General features: G+C 33.7%; 1 protein-coding gene across 1 annotated transcript in view; it reads left to right on the forward strand.

The window, feature by feature from the left end:
• The window catches only part of LOC141446973 (metabotropic glutamate receptor 2-like), a 308,858-nt gene that overhangs the window by 277,818 nt on the left and 18,361 nt on the right, over positions 1 to 12,679 (forward strand). Inside the window, exons 7-8 of the mRNA XM_074114046.1 lie at positions 5,691 to 5,969; positions 6,916 to 7,065. Of these exons, the coding sequence (XP_073970147.1) occupies positions 5,691 to 5,969; positions 6,916 to 7,065 (429 nt within the window). The remainder of the gene's footprint in view (positions 1 to 5,690; positions 5,970 to 6,915; positions 7,066 to 12,679) is intronic.

Genomic DNA, 12,679 nt, shown 5'->3' on the forward strand with positions numbered 1-12,679 from the left:
TGTTTTCTTCTACGGATAATTATTTTTTCTCAGTTTTTTATCTATTTTTATTTCTTTCTTTCTCTTGTGCGTTCGACGTTTGTATGTCAGAATGTGTTAATTTTCCGATCATAAGAAAATAATGCCATCTTGAATTGCCAATAATTAGTTTCATTGTAACAGCCGAGCTCCAAGTTGCGGTATCGTAGATCCTAGAGTTATGATTTCTTGACTAGCTTCTACCATTTTTCCAAATTTTATGAAATACGGTTTTTCCAAGTTATTTTTGTATATTAATCCATATTATATTAACGCGGAGTTATTTACTAGAATATAGTAAACTTGGACTTCTCTTATGAGAATGTCAAATCAAAAAAAACAAAAGTTTATCTTTCTGTAAGAGCCGCCGCTACTAAATTCCGCCCTGAGCTTATAAACAGATAATTCAAAACATTGGCTGGCCATTTTCCTTCTGGCAGCAATTGTTATTGTTCACCATAGATACACACTCGCAATTTCCGTCTTCATAAAAGAAAAGTAACGAAAAGTTTCCCCCAAATATCTTCCAAACTTCCTGTCCCCCCCTATCAAAAAGTTACTGGCCCAGTTTTATTACTTTTTTTTAGAGCACAAACCGCGCCAACAAAAGTAACCAATTTTATCTTCTTGACCTGCCTTCTTCCCTTAATATGAAATGGTTTTCCTACTGTTATTTCCCATATTTCATTTTCTTCCATTATTTTTGGAAAAATAAAAACGTAAATGACCCCAATATCAATGCCACCAATGAACCCTTGTTGTAAATTTACTTGGGATGACCCCAACATGATTGCGCCGTATCTGCTTTGTCGCTCTTCTCGCTAGGGATACTCTTCCGTTTAATAAAGTTCAATACAACTGGGTTACCCAGTTTAAATCAATTTTAAACTCCATAGGGGCTTTAGATTCTTATGCAGGGAGATCCCGTTATTCTTAAATCCCAAATTAAAAACTTAGAAATACAACTTTGGAATGACTGTTAGGGTTGAGATATCGCCTATGTAATTGACCGATGTGAATACGAGTACAATATTTTGTATCGTCATATAAGTAGTCTGGGCAGCAATGAACTACATCTATCTTCGATTGTCTCCATGAAAAAAATTCGTTTAATATCCCAGCTTAGATTAGCAAACCTCAATGAAACAAAAATCTATTTCAACTCTTGTACTTATGTCTCTGATAGCTCCAATATATGCACTCTATGTAAAAATAACGTTTCAGACTCCTTGCTCCACTTCCTTTTCTCCTGCCAGGTCTTCGAGCCTTTCCGGTCATATAAATTAAACAACTTTATTGCAACAGTTTTGCCTGACTCAGAAAACTATGTAAACCTATTTTCCATTAACTCTGTACATCAAATCAATGCTATATATGATTATGTCAAATTATCTTTACAAATAAGAAGTTTTTTACTCAATGAGTGGTAATTTTTTTTAAAAAAAAGCTAAGAAAGCTAAGATCTGATGTAAGACAGAAAGAAAAGAAAAGCTCTTGGGAAGTTCATATAATTTTGTTTTCATGAATTTAAATTTATTATATTGCGTATTTTTATATCTACCATTTATGTATTATTGTCAAATCATTCAATGACAATCTCCATGCTAAGGGGATAAGCCCCAAAAGCAGTATGTAAATACATATCAATAAATACATATCAATGCCACTACTGTTTGGTCCAGATCAATGGAGTACCATATTAATATCTTATTAATGATGGCCCAGCACATTCACAGAACTCCCGGGTATAAGAGAATTTCGGTTTGAATTACGGAGTAATTAAAGGTGTGCACCTGTTCTGTATTATCCCTATTTACCAATATTCTAGACCTAACGGGGGAGATAGTATTTTAAGGCTAGGGAATCCGCATGTTTTACTTATGTACAGCACGTTACAGCTGGTCTTTATTTTAGGCTAAAAGCACCTGATCATCATATTGAATCTCATCCAGATGCATGAGATTTTACCTGATGCAACTTCCAGATAAGATCGTCTATAATAAATTAAACTGAGTGGATGATAGTGGACACCCTCTTGTAGAAGACTTTTACTCACTTTCTCAGACTCCATTTTTTCAACTTTGTTAATCAATCAATGAATGAAGAAGTCCCTTTGTGTAAGGCTCTCCTTAATAAGATGAAGCCGGGATCTGTTACTTATGCAGCACGTTCCAAAGCCTTGTTCGATCAAATCAATCGAATGCTTTTTTCATGGTCGACTAAGAAAGACATGTGTTTCTAAATTGAATTCTCTACTTTGTCCAATTAGCTGGTTCAATAGGAACGTCCTTTACGGAATCCATTCTGTTACTCGTACAACTGACTGTCCAAGATTAGCCAGGGTCTTCTGGCTATTACATTATATTTTAATTAATTTTGTTGGTGGATTTATTTAGTGATGAGAGATATCATGCAATGTAAGTGTATGAGAACTTAATGTAAAAACTAGAATTCTCCCTACATTTTTAAAGATATAAATAATAAATATATAAAATCATATAGGTATATTTATTTTATTACCTTTAATGAATTATGTTTCTATCAAAACTCAATTTCAGTAATTAGATACTATCACAATACTTCCAAGTAAAATAAGTTAATCAATCAACATCAAACATCAATACTTCATTCATACAAATTACTTTGTGAATAAAAAATAGATTTATCCTTAGTCCGTTGAAAAGAATTTCATATCTGCGAACCTTTCTGTATAATAAATGAATTTATAATGTTTTTATGAGTACTGAAACACGATTTCTTGAATTCAATAAGTATACGGAACAGAGAAATAAAATTTATTATTCTAAGATTAAGGAAAACCAAGAAAAAAAAAGACATCAGACATGGAAAATATTTGTTACAAGTCCTGAAGGAAGGGAGGATGAATCGGTTCTGTCTTTGACAGCTTCCATCTGTCAGAACGCAGCTCCTAAATGATCCGCTTCACACAATAAAAAGTGAAAAGGGTTTCATTTATCCTTCCATCATCCATTTATTTGTTAATTAAAATATTATTGGATTTTGAAATATTTGTTACTGTTCTATTTGAAGTGTCAACTCTCTTGATTTTTTTATGCACCACTATTTAACAAAGATTATTTTTGAGAGCTTCCGTTTTTTAATCATTTTGAAAAGGAGCCACTTATTAACAGCTTCCTCTATTCTTCGAAATTGCTGGCCTTAGAACGTCTTAGGGCCTTGCCTTCTACGACATCGAGCCACCTTAAAAACGTGGCTTCCTCGAGGACGATGATCCTAGGTAAGCCTTAGAACATTCTTCTACCTATCTAATCACCTAAGGCCTCCTTTCTTGATGAAGATCACGAGATCTGCTGCTGGGCATGTTCCTCCAATTTCGAGTTGAACATTGGTAGTTTTATCATTTAAAAACAGAATTATCAATATGTCCGAAAGTGTGTTGCTGTAACGATTGTTTATATTTACTGCCAACGATGGTTCTTGCTTTCATGTCTGAACTTTATTCAGGAACTTCGGTGCCAACCACTCCTAATCATTTAAATAAATGATTTTTACATCCACGCAAATTTAAGGTTCATCCTCTCGATGGTTTCTTCACTTGTAGAAGAAGGATTGTTTCGAGCATCTTCAAGTTCTTCGACTTTACTGATGCAGCCTGTTTTTGATGAACTCTCCTTTCCGCTTCAAAAAAAAAGTAGATTCATTAAACTTATCTTTTCTGTAACATTTAAGCTCGTTAGCCTACTTTAATTTTTATTATTATTTAGCGTATTTTTGAAGAAAACTTTGTTTTAAGTTGGTTCTGTAATCTGAAGAATCTAAGATGACTAGAATTTAGAATATCTGGTGTTGTTAAACGGGCGTGGACTTGACGGCTGGTCTTCACTAATAACGTGGCCATTTCTTAATACCTACGCTGGACCCATTTATTCATAGCCATAATTATTTGTGGAAAACTAACCATTAGATGAAAATTTACCATTTATAATATGGCACAATTATTGTAATAATTGGTACTATTGAAAGATTTTTGGTTTTGTATACGTTTGATTTGTGTGATATATTTCAATTGGCGAAGCAATTACCTGGGGGAAGACGAAAATTGTATGCGAAACTCACATTCCCCTTAGTATGATAAATTGGTAGATGTAAGCTGGCATTAGATTAGCGATAACTCCATTTACCTGTCGGTAGTAAAGGACCAGGCGCACTTCTATTATATCAGGATACTTTCCAATCCTGGCCTCATTTCCAACTCTCTCCACCCGTGCCTCACTAAATCAACCTATTTTTATATTTACAAGGCATAGAATTCCCCCCCTTCGTCATAAGAGAGGTAGTTGCGGCTAGAGAAGGTAAAAAATAAACTCAGCTCCCCCTCCGTGCAGTTTCCGAGCTCCCACTTACTGGCTGCACTCTCCCCATCATATTCAATCCTTTTTGCTTGGGTAATTTCATGCGGAGGGTCTCCGCTAACGGTGTTTGAGATGATAGAATGTTCGCATAAACTGTTCTTCCCTCGCTCTGCAGAAAAAAAACTGCCTTAACTCCTAGTCACCCTGGATAAACACTCCATGCCAGGCAATTGCTCTTAAAGAGATTGTATTCACCTCAAGAGACCTTAACAAGGTTTAACTCCCAACAATTTTTTGATAACCCACCATCACTATAAATTTTCTGTTCTTATTATTTAAAAAAAAAAATTCTTCTACAACTGCAAAAACCATTACTAAAAATTCATATTTTTGTTTACTTTTTGGAAAGACTTAGCTGCTTACGATAGAATAGTTTTTTTAGAGATTAATTTCTAATCTGGGGACGCTTGGGCTGTAAAGAGCCGGTTAGTCGAACGTTGGGCATCCCGCACGGGGCGGTCACTCTGATTCTAACCCCCATTGCCAAAGACCCGGCAGATGTACTGAGTAATACTACTTCAAGTGAAGTAATAATTTAGTTGGATGATCAATCAGCTTAAAAAGCCTTGGACAAACCAGATTACTCATCACACCTGATAAAGGGATGCAGAAAATAAAAATAAAACAAAAGAAAGTAAGGGAGTATTTCTCATTTTCTCCTGGGCATCCTGGTTCCTGTCTCTTATTGAAGCCATACTTTAAGATTCATTAATCTGTTCATTTGTTGTTCATCATTTTTGATGACTGATTCATAGTTTAAATAGGATGAAAAAAATAACTGCCAATTTCAGTCATGATATTTTTTTATTATGCCGAGCTTTCGACCTAGGGACTAGGTCATCTTCATTCAGGAATGACATACATATCAAAGACAGAAAACAGCCTAAATTTCAAAACTAACACGAACAATTTAAACAACATATACGCCAACTTACTGCAAAAATACTTGACAATTGGCAACACTGACCTCCACAGAACCAAACACATAAAACCGATCACACTCAGTCCATGAGCAGACAAGACAGAAGACACACTAACCTTTAATGATGTAAAATAGTACATTGTCAATTAGGTAAATATTTTTGTAAATTACGTTACATTATGCAAATACATTTTAATAGAATTATTGTAACCTCACCGTAAATATGTTCCACAGCCCTGAAGATGACCTAGTCCCTAGGTCGAAAGCTCGGCATAATAAAAAAAAAAATCATGACTGAAATTGGCAGTAATTTTTTTCATCCCACTGTTCATTTGCTTCTTTTTTTTCTGTTACAGAATTTTGGGAGGACCACTTTCAATGTAAATATCCTAATAGCTCTCGGACACCTTATAATCAATATACAAAAAGTTGTACAACCAAAGAACGTCTGAAAAGAGAGGATACAGCTTTTGAAAATCAATTACAATTTGTGAGCGATGCTGTAATGGCATTGGCTGTTGCTTTAGAAGACATGCACAGAGATTTATGTGGGCCATCCAGTGGTCTTTGTGATCTAATGAAGCCGACCAAAGGTGCAGATCTATTGCAATACTTGAAAAAGGTCACCTTCAAAGGTAATTTCTTCTTTTTTTGTCTTTATTATATGTTCATGAAAATGTTCACAAGTTACAAATGTCTTGGTGGACGATTTAAGTTAATATTGATTTCTCTTTTCATGGCTGTAGCAGCCAAGTTACTTTACTGCGAAAAGGGCTATTCATTGCCTTGAATATTCTTTTTAACTTTAGTTAGATCAGACAGAATAAGGCGGTTACTGTATCCCAAGAAGTGCCGCCAAAAGAAGCTTATTCTGTCGACCACATGCAGGTCTCCTAGCATTAATTTTTAATTTTTCCCCTCTACAAGAAGAATTTCTTAAGTACAGCTGATTCCTGCTTGGATTATCATAGCTCAATTTCGCTTATATATTTGATTTATTTTTCGGAAAATAATAAAAATAATGGAGGAAAGAATTCAGATCTTATCACAGTACTTTTCAATTATAAACAGATTACTAAATTTTAGTTGATTTCAATGTTGTAACCTTTCTTTGTTAACATTCTCTTACTCTAATAAGAAAACGTATTTAATTGTGCAGATTTATGCTTTTTAGTTTAAATTTAAGGTAAAATTTTATATTTAGCTTATGTGGCATCCTCTGATGCCACAATTAGGATTTGGTTAAAATTTCTCAAACTGAGATATAATTTTTTCTGAATCTATTCAGTTTTTTTAAGATTTTTCTCGCAAACGGCTTCTACAAGCTTATTTAAACTTTGTGTAGTGATTAGGAACACATAAATCTACCAATTTCATTAGTTACATTTTTCCCCACAAAAAATGTGGTGTGACTCGAAATGTTTGGAGTTTAAAGAAAATTTGTGATTTAAAACTTTGGTCGTGTAAGTGCCAACACCTTCTTAAATTAAATATCGCCATCCTACTAGATCCCCTATTCAAAAGAAATTCATTATTTTCTTAATTCTCTTTGTTAAAAATTAAATATATTTGTATTTACAGGGTTATCTGGGGACAAGTTCCATTTTGACGTTAACGGTGATGGTCCGGCGAGGTATAATATCATCCATTTCAAGCAGATAACTCCGGGTAACTATCTATGGGTTAACGTTGGAGAGTATGTTGAAGGTGAACTCCGTCTGAATACTAAAGGTATGTCTCATTGTTGGTAGAAAATAAAGTAACAGGAAAAGGATGGATATGCCAAACAATAAACTCCTTGATAGAATGGGAGTTCTTACCGTTTTGAAATTCTCGTGAATCGTTTGTACAATGTTTATCGAGTTCTAATATTTTGGCATCACCTTTTCTATCAATAGTTCTTTCCACAAATAAAAGTTATTTTCTATTATTTAATGCTGCTATTACATCTGAAGATGTTAAAAAAATTTACTGGCACAACAAACATTCATGATTTCCATTTTTAAATCGGAAATACAAATGGAAATTGGGTCAAGAGTAGCTCGGTGTTTCTGACAGATGATTAATATTATTATTATTATTTTTTTTTTTTCAGGCAAGAGGCAAAAGTTTTTGCCTCACCTGGTGCCTTGATAAATCCCTGTCGCTAAGCAAAGAAATTATCTTGAAAACTTTAATCATTAGAATTCAGCTATTTGGATCTTAGAGTGAACTCTTACTTAAGATTTTAACTCACAAATACACTTCAAACTCCCAACAATTGAGTTTTATTTTATATAAAGTTTTTAGATTTATTGTACTGAAATATTTATAAATAGTTAAGGTGGATACAAAGCTCAAATTTGTTAAAACAATTTGTATTTAGAAAATCTAAAAACGAATCTATGTGGTAAAATTCAAAATTGAAAATCTGCACTTTTCAGAAAGTACAAGTGTGGTGTCTACGCTCACACGAGTTACCTTACTTAACTATTATAAATTATTCTACTTAACAAATTTTCTATTGATCGGTTCATGAATCCCTAACATTCAGTCGTCCTTGTGCCCAACTTGCATTGCACATAAAGTAGTAACCATTTACAGTGCCATCATGAAGTTCAGAAGCATTCTGATAAAATGATTCCAGTTCTACTACATAATTTAGGCTCATCTGAAAATGGCCCAACCAGAACGCCCGTGGCACACGTTGCCAAAAACTCTTAGTATACTTCACAAATTTTGCGATGTTGAAATCATTAAGTTTCAGTTTTTTGTATCTTAGAATGCTTAAAATTTCAAAAATGTATTCAAAAGTTAGTTCAAAAGACAGGTAGTTAGAAATAGGACATACAGAAGTGAGAATAAATGTATTTCAAGATTCATTTAACTGCTATATTTAAAAAATTCATAAGGTCAATTTGAGAAAAAATATTATAATTTTTAAAAGAGTTAATTGCCACCTTTAGTAGGAATATTGTTAATTCCTTCTTATTGCAGTGTTCAAAGTTACAATTTGGGTGAAAGGAATGTATAAAATTAGCAGCCTCTATTTGTATGTATCCTTAATCTTTCTTCTTTATTTATTTTTTGAACAAATTGCTAAACTTTGCCTTTTATAAATGAAATTGGCTTTACCTACCCGGCTAACTAAAGGAGGTCGCGGTAAATCATTAAAGGTTGGTTTGGTGGAAGAAATCAGAGGGCACAGTACAAGGAAAACGGCCTTGAGAAAATGATGTATTGTGAATGTCTGCTGACCCGGCAAACTGATCCTCTCCACTCACTTCTTCACCTTTCGTCAACTCTAGTCGGCTTTCATCCTATTCCTGGACTGTTTCCTTTCGGTGACATCCCTTCTTCCCGATATATTGTGCGCTCAGAGGCTCAAGGTTTTCTTTTTTTTTTTTTTGTCTTTCTAATCGTGCAGATTTTTGATTTTGAGATTTCTCCCTGAGTAAATAGAAGAGGAGAGTTAGTCTGTGTGTGTGACTTCTTTCTGTATATATATCCACTGTAACACCAAAAAGAAAATTGCAGAAAGTTATAATTTACACCCTAAGCTTAGGGATCACCAAAAGGGTGGAGCTTGTTAGCTTAGAAACGTTGTGCAGATTGTGTCAGGAAGAGGAGGAAACGGCCTCTCTCATGCTGTCCGATTGTGTTGCAATCTAGAGGTTGTGCTATGAAACCTTTGGCTCTTTGAGCCCAAAAAAGATAATAGAGCAAAAAAGAACTAGTAGGGAAAGTCCTCAGCCTCCTTAGTACGGGAGGTTTAGTCCACTAGATTCAACAAAGGGGAAGGCACAATAAGCCTCTAGTGGTTGTGGAGCATAGGGGCATCGGACCCGATTTCGCAGCGATTTAAACGATTTTCTTCAAACTCATTGAACTAATTGTAAATTTACAATTTTTATTTGTGACTTTATCTAGGAAGTGAAATACTAATCTCTATGCATATTACAATTGTGGTTTTATTAGCCTAAACGAGAAGCTATAATAATATTTGACATAATCACTTATTACTCAAGTTTTTTATTTAAAGATTTTTAAAATTTTTATAAATTTGATAAACTTCCAACTCACTTTGTGATATGTATAAAGTATTGTTTGTTATTGGAGGAGACTGCTTTACAAAATAAGGCTCATAAGCTCTCACATCTGTAACCTAAATCTTTACCTTAGTACATCTGCCTTGAAATAATAATTATATGATGGATCTTTTTAGGTAATTTTATGGAAAAGTTAATTTCCTCACACTAGCTAGAAAAATAGAATAAAAAAAGAAAATTTGAAGGGAAATAAAAGCTAGAATCAAGAATCTATTGAATAGGTAATCATGCGTCAAGTTCTATGCGGCTATAAGTTAAGGACTGGCCGTAAGGTACCCCTGTTGCAGGGAAGTTAGTGTACGAGTAGATAAAAAAAAAAACTTCTTTGTTTGTTAGTTCGTTTGTTTACGAAACCATCAGAATTGCTTCAGAAATACTCTGTAAAACAACATCCATTCTTGATAGGGACTTTTCTCTGGGCCAAGGTTTCTCTATTTTTTTGTTACTTTATTTTTGACCCTTTGTTTTTTCCAGTTTCGTCCCTATCTCTCTTTTCTATTGTTACATTTCTTGCTTCAACTGTTCTTCAAAGACTTTCTTCTAACTTCTAAATTATATTTCAGTTGTAAACACACACACACACACACACACACACAAGAATAAAAAAAAAGGAAGCTCAACAAATATCGTTTTGACAGCTTGAAAAGTGAACAATAAAAGTTCTATGTTGTTAGGCAAATTCTTATTTACAGCACTGAAGTTAAAGAAACTTTTCTCTTGCTGCTTTTTGTTACCTGTCACTTGTCTGTGGTTTAACTGATGGTTTTTACTAATATTGTTAAACCTTAATCCCATTCTTGCTTTCTATAATCCGTATTTTCATTGAGTATTTGTTCCTTTATTAGTATTATTAGAAATCCTTTCATATTTCATACGAACCCTTGTTTTTAACTTTATGTTTGTGAAATATTTGTTGAGAAGATTATCATCATAATAAAGTGTTTATTGCTCTCTACAACTTAAGTGTTTGAGCATAATGTGGATCAAACCTTCGCTGCCCAGTGCCTGGCTCCCTCCCAAGTATTTCTGGGGCACTTCGACCCTCCGCTCTTGCCTCTCAAATTTCCCTTTTTTTTGCCAGGTAGTTCATATCCATTTTAACTACATGTTCGGTACATCTACATCCTGCTTTTCTCTACGTTCTTTCGGCTAGCCTAATGTCGAGACTAAATTGGCGTAACACATTTCGCAGCCTGTCCCTATTACCTTTTCATTGTTGCTAAAAATATGGTTAAATGGTTTCCATACTTCAACCCGAAAAACTCCTACGTTTTTCTAATTTTATATTATATAAATTACATATGTATTTCAATTCCAATACGTACTTAGATTTTTAATTCTTACTTCTAGAAAATTTGTTTTATGGCAGTTTTCTGGAAGGTTTTTTTTTAGTTAGTAAGGTCAAGTTTCAGAGTGTTCTAAGTTTGTAATGTTGGATAGAATTAAATGTGATTCAAATATTCGTGTGAAGAAAATTTGTAGTAAGAACTATGAGGAAAATAGTAAGAAAAAGTCATGTGAGTGTTCATAGCACATTTTTTTCATTATACTTCCTTTATTATTTATTTTTACTTCGATTTTTGTGTAGGACAAAGATTGATTAGTTTACAAAGTATCGATACAAAACTTTTAATAAAGCATCGACACAAAACTTTAATAACATTCGTAGCCTCCCCCACTGTTCATCATCTTAAACTACAACATTAAAGGTATCAGATGTGAAGCCGATTGTACGTATTTCTAACAAGAGTAAGTGAGTTTGTTAGTGGGAAAACTTTGCGAGAAGAAGCTGCTACCGCCGACCTACTTTATAGCCTTCAGCCAAGTATTAAACATCAGAGAAGCTTATCAACTTGTACTTTAGGTAAACATATGACTAGGGTAAGAGAAATCACAAACTTTGGACATATTTGCTTTAACATTAAATTAAACTTGTGATATACAAGAGTATCAATGTAGAAAAAATCTGCAGACATATTTATATAGTAAAATTAATTTCCTGAAATTGGTAATTTAATACTATTGATTATATTGGTTTGTGTTTGGATAGGCAATCTGCTGCGTACTTATCCTTCTAGAAAAAACAATCAAGCTTTATCCGCTCAATGTGTCCGGATCATCTTAAACAAACCCTCTTTATAATGATAACCACATCGGCAAAAACTGTTAACGAGACTGCGGAGATCATTTGATTGGTTGGTTTTGATTTTCCACAATCAGCGTTTGCTCAAAAAGCAGAAAATAATTTCTCAACATTTTCCAAGGCCTTGTTTTCCGTACATTTCTGCCAGAAATTGAAATATGTTTTTTAGTTTGGCTGCATTTTAGAACATTCCTTTAGGAGAAGTTTTAGCGATCAGCTAAAGAGTAGTCACTGCTAGAACTAGCGAGGTGAACACTGCTCTAGGTGGCAAAGACTACAAAGTTTTGTGGTTTATTTTCTCATACTGAAATAAAAAGTTGATGTTTGTGGCTGTGAAACATTTTAGATTGATTACATCAAAACCACAAGTCTGAGGTTTCCTAGGGGCCAAATAAGTGGTTTAATTGGGTTTTATGTTTACAATTTACTAATTTCTCACTCAATTTAAAGTTTCTCTATTAAGATATAAAGGAATTTAGAATTTATTCTATGTCCTTATACCTTATGTTCTTGATTTATTTCTGAATAAGTTTTTGAAAGCTCATCTCCTGTTTAGGATTCTGTGAAGGAATATTGATGCAATTAACCATTAATTATTGAAGCAATTGCAATTATTAATAGAAACTTTGCTGAGTAATGATCAAAGTTTAGATGATATAAAATTGTTGGCCGCCCCACAAGATGCTTGTTGGCGGCGACCCTTAGAATATAGAATTCTAAACCGATAGAGTATTAATCTTGATTATTACTAATCTCTTCGAGAGAAGTAATCACTAGTTTGTATTAGTTGCTAAGTTAAATGAGGTATTTATCTGTGAGATATACATAACGGCGGTGGTAGCCAAACATAACGAATAAATTACCAGCAAAGCAAACTTGTTGTTCCGTTCCTGGTATCGCTTCGTTTCCATAAAAGTAACCTCCTTCCAAAATCCATTTATCTGCTTTACTACACTCTTCCATTCTCTCAAGAGTTCGAATGTCAAGAGTGGTAATGTACTCTGAGGACTTATTTCAAATATAACAAATATATAAGTTTTTAGGGTAAGTACTATAATATTATTTGGATAATAAAATTGTAGAGTCTTGATTGCTTTCTTTAATGAGAAGTTAT

The sequence above is a fragment of the Rhodnius prolixus genome, unplaced genomic scaffold (assembly GCF_049639745.1).
Source record: "Rhodnius prolixus isolate KJV_2025 unplaced genomic scaffold, Rpr scaffold_7, whole genome shotgun sequence".
NCBI lineage: Eukaryota > Metazoa > Arthropoda > Insecta > Hemiptera > Reduviidae > Rhodnius > Rhodnius prolixus.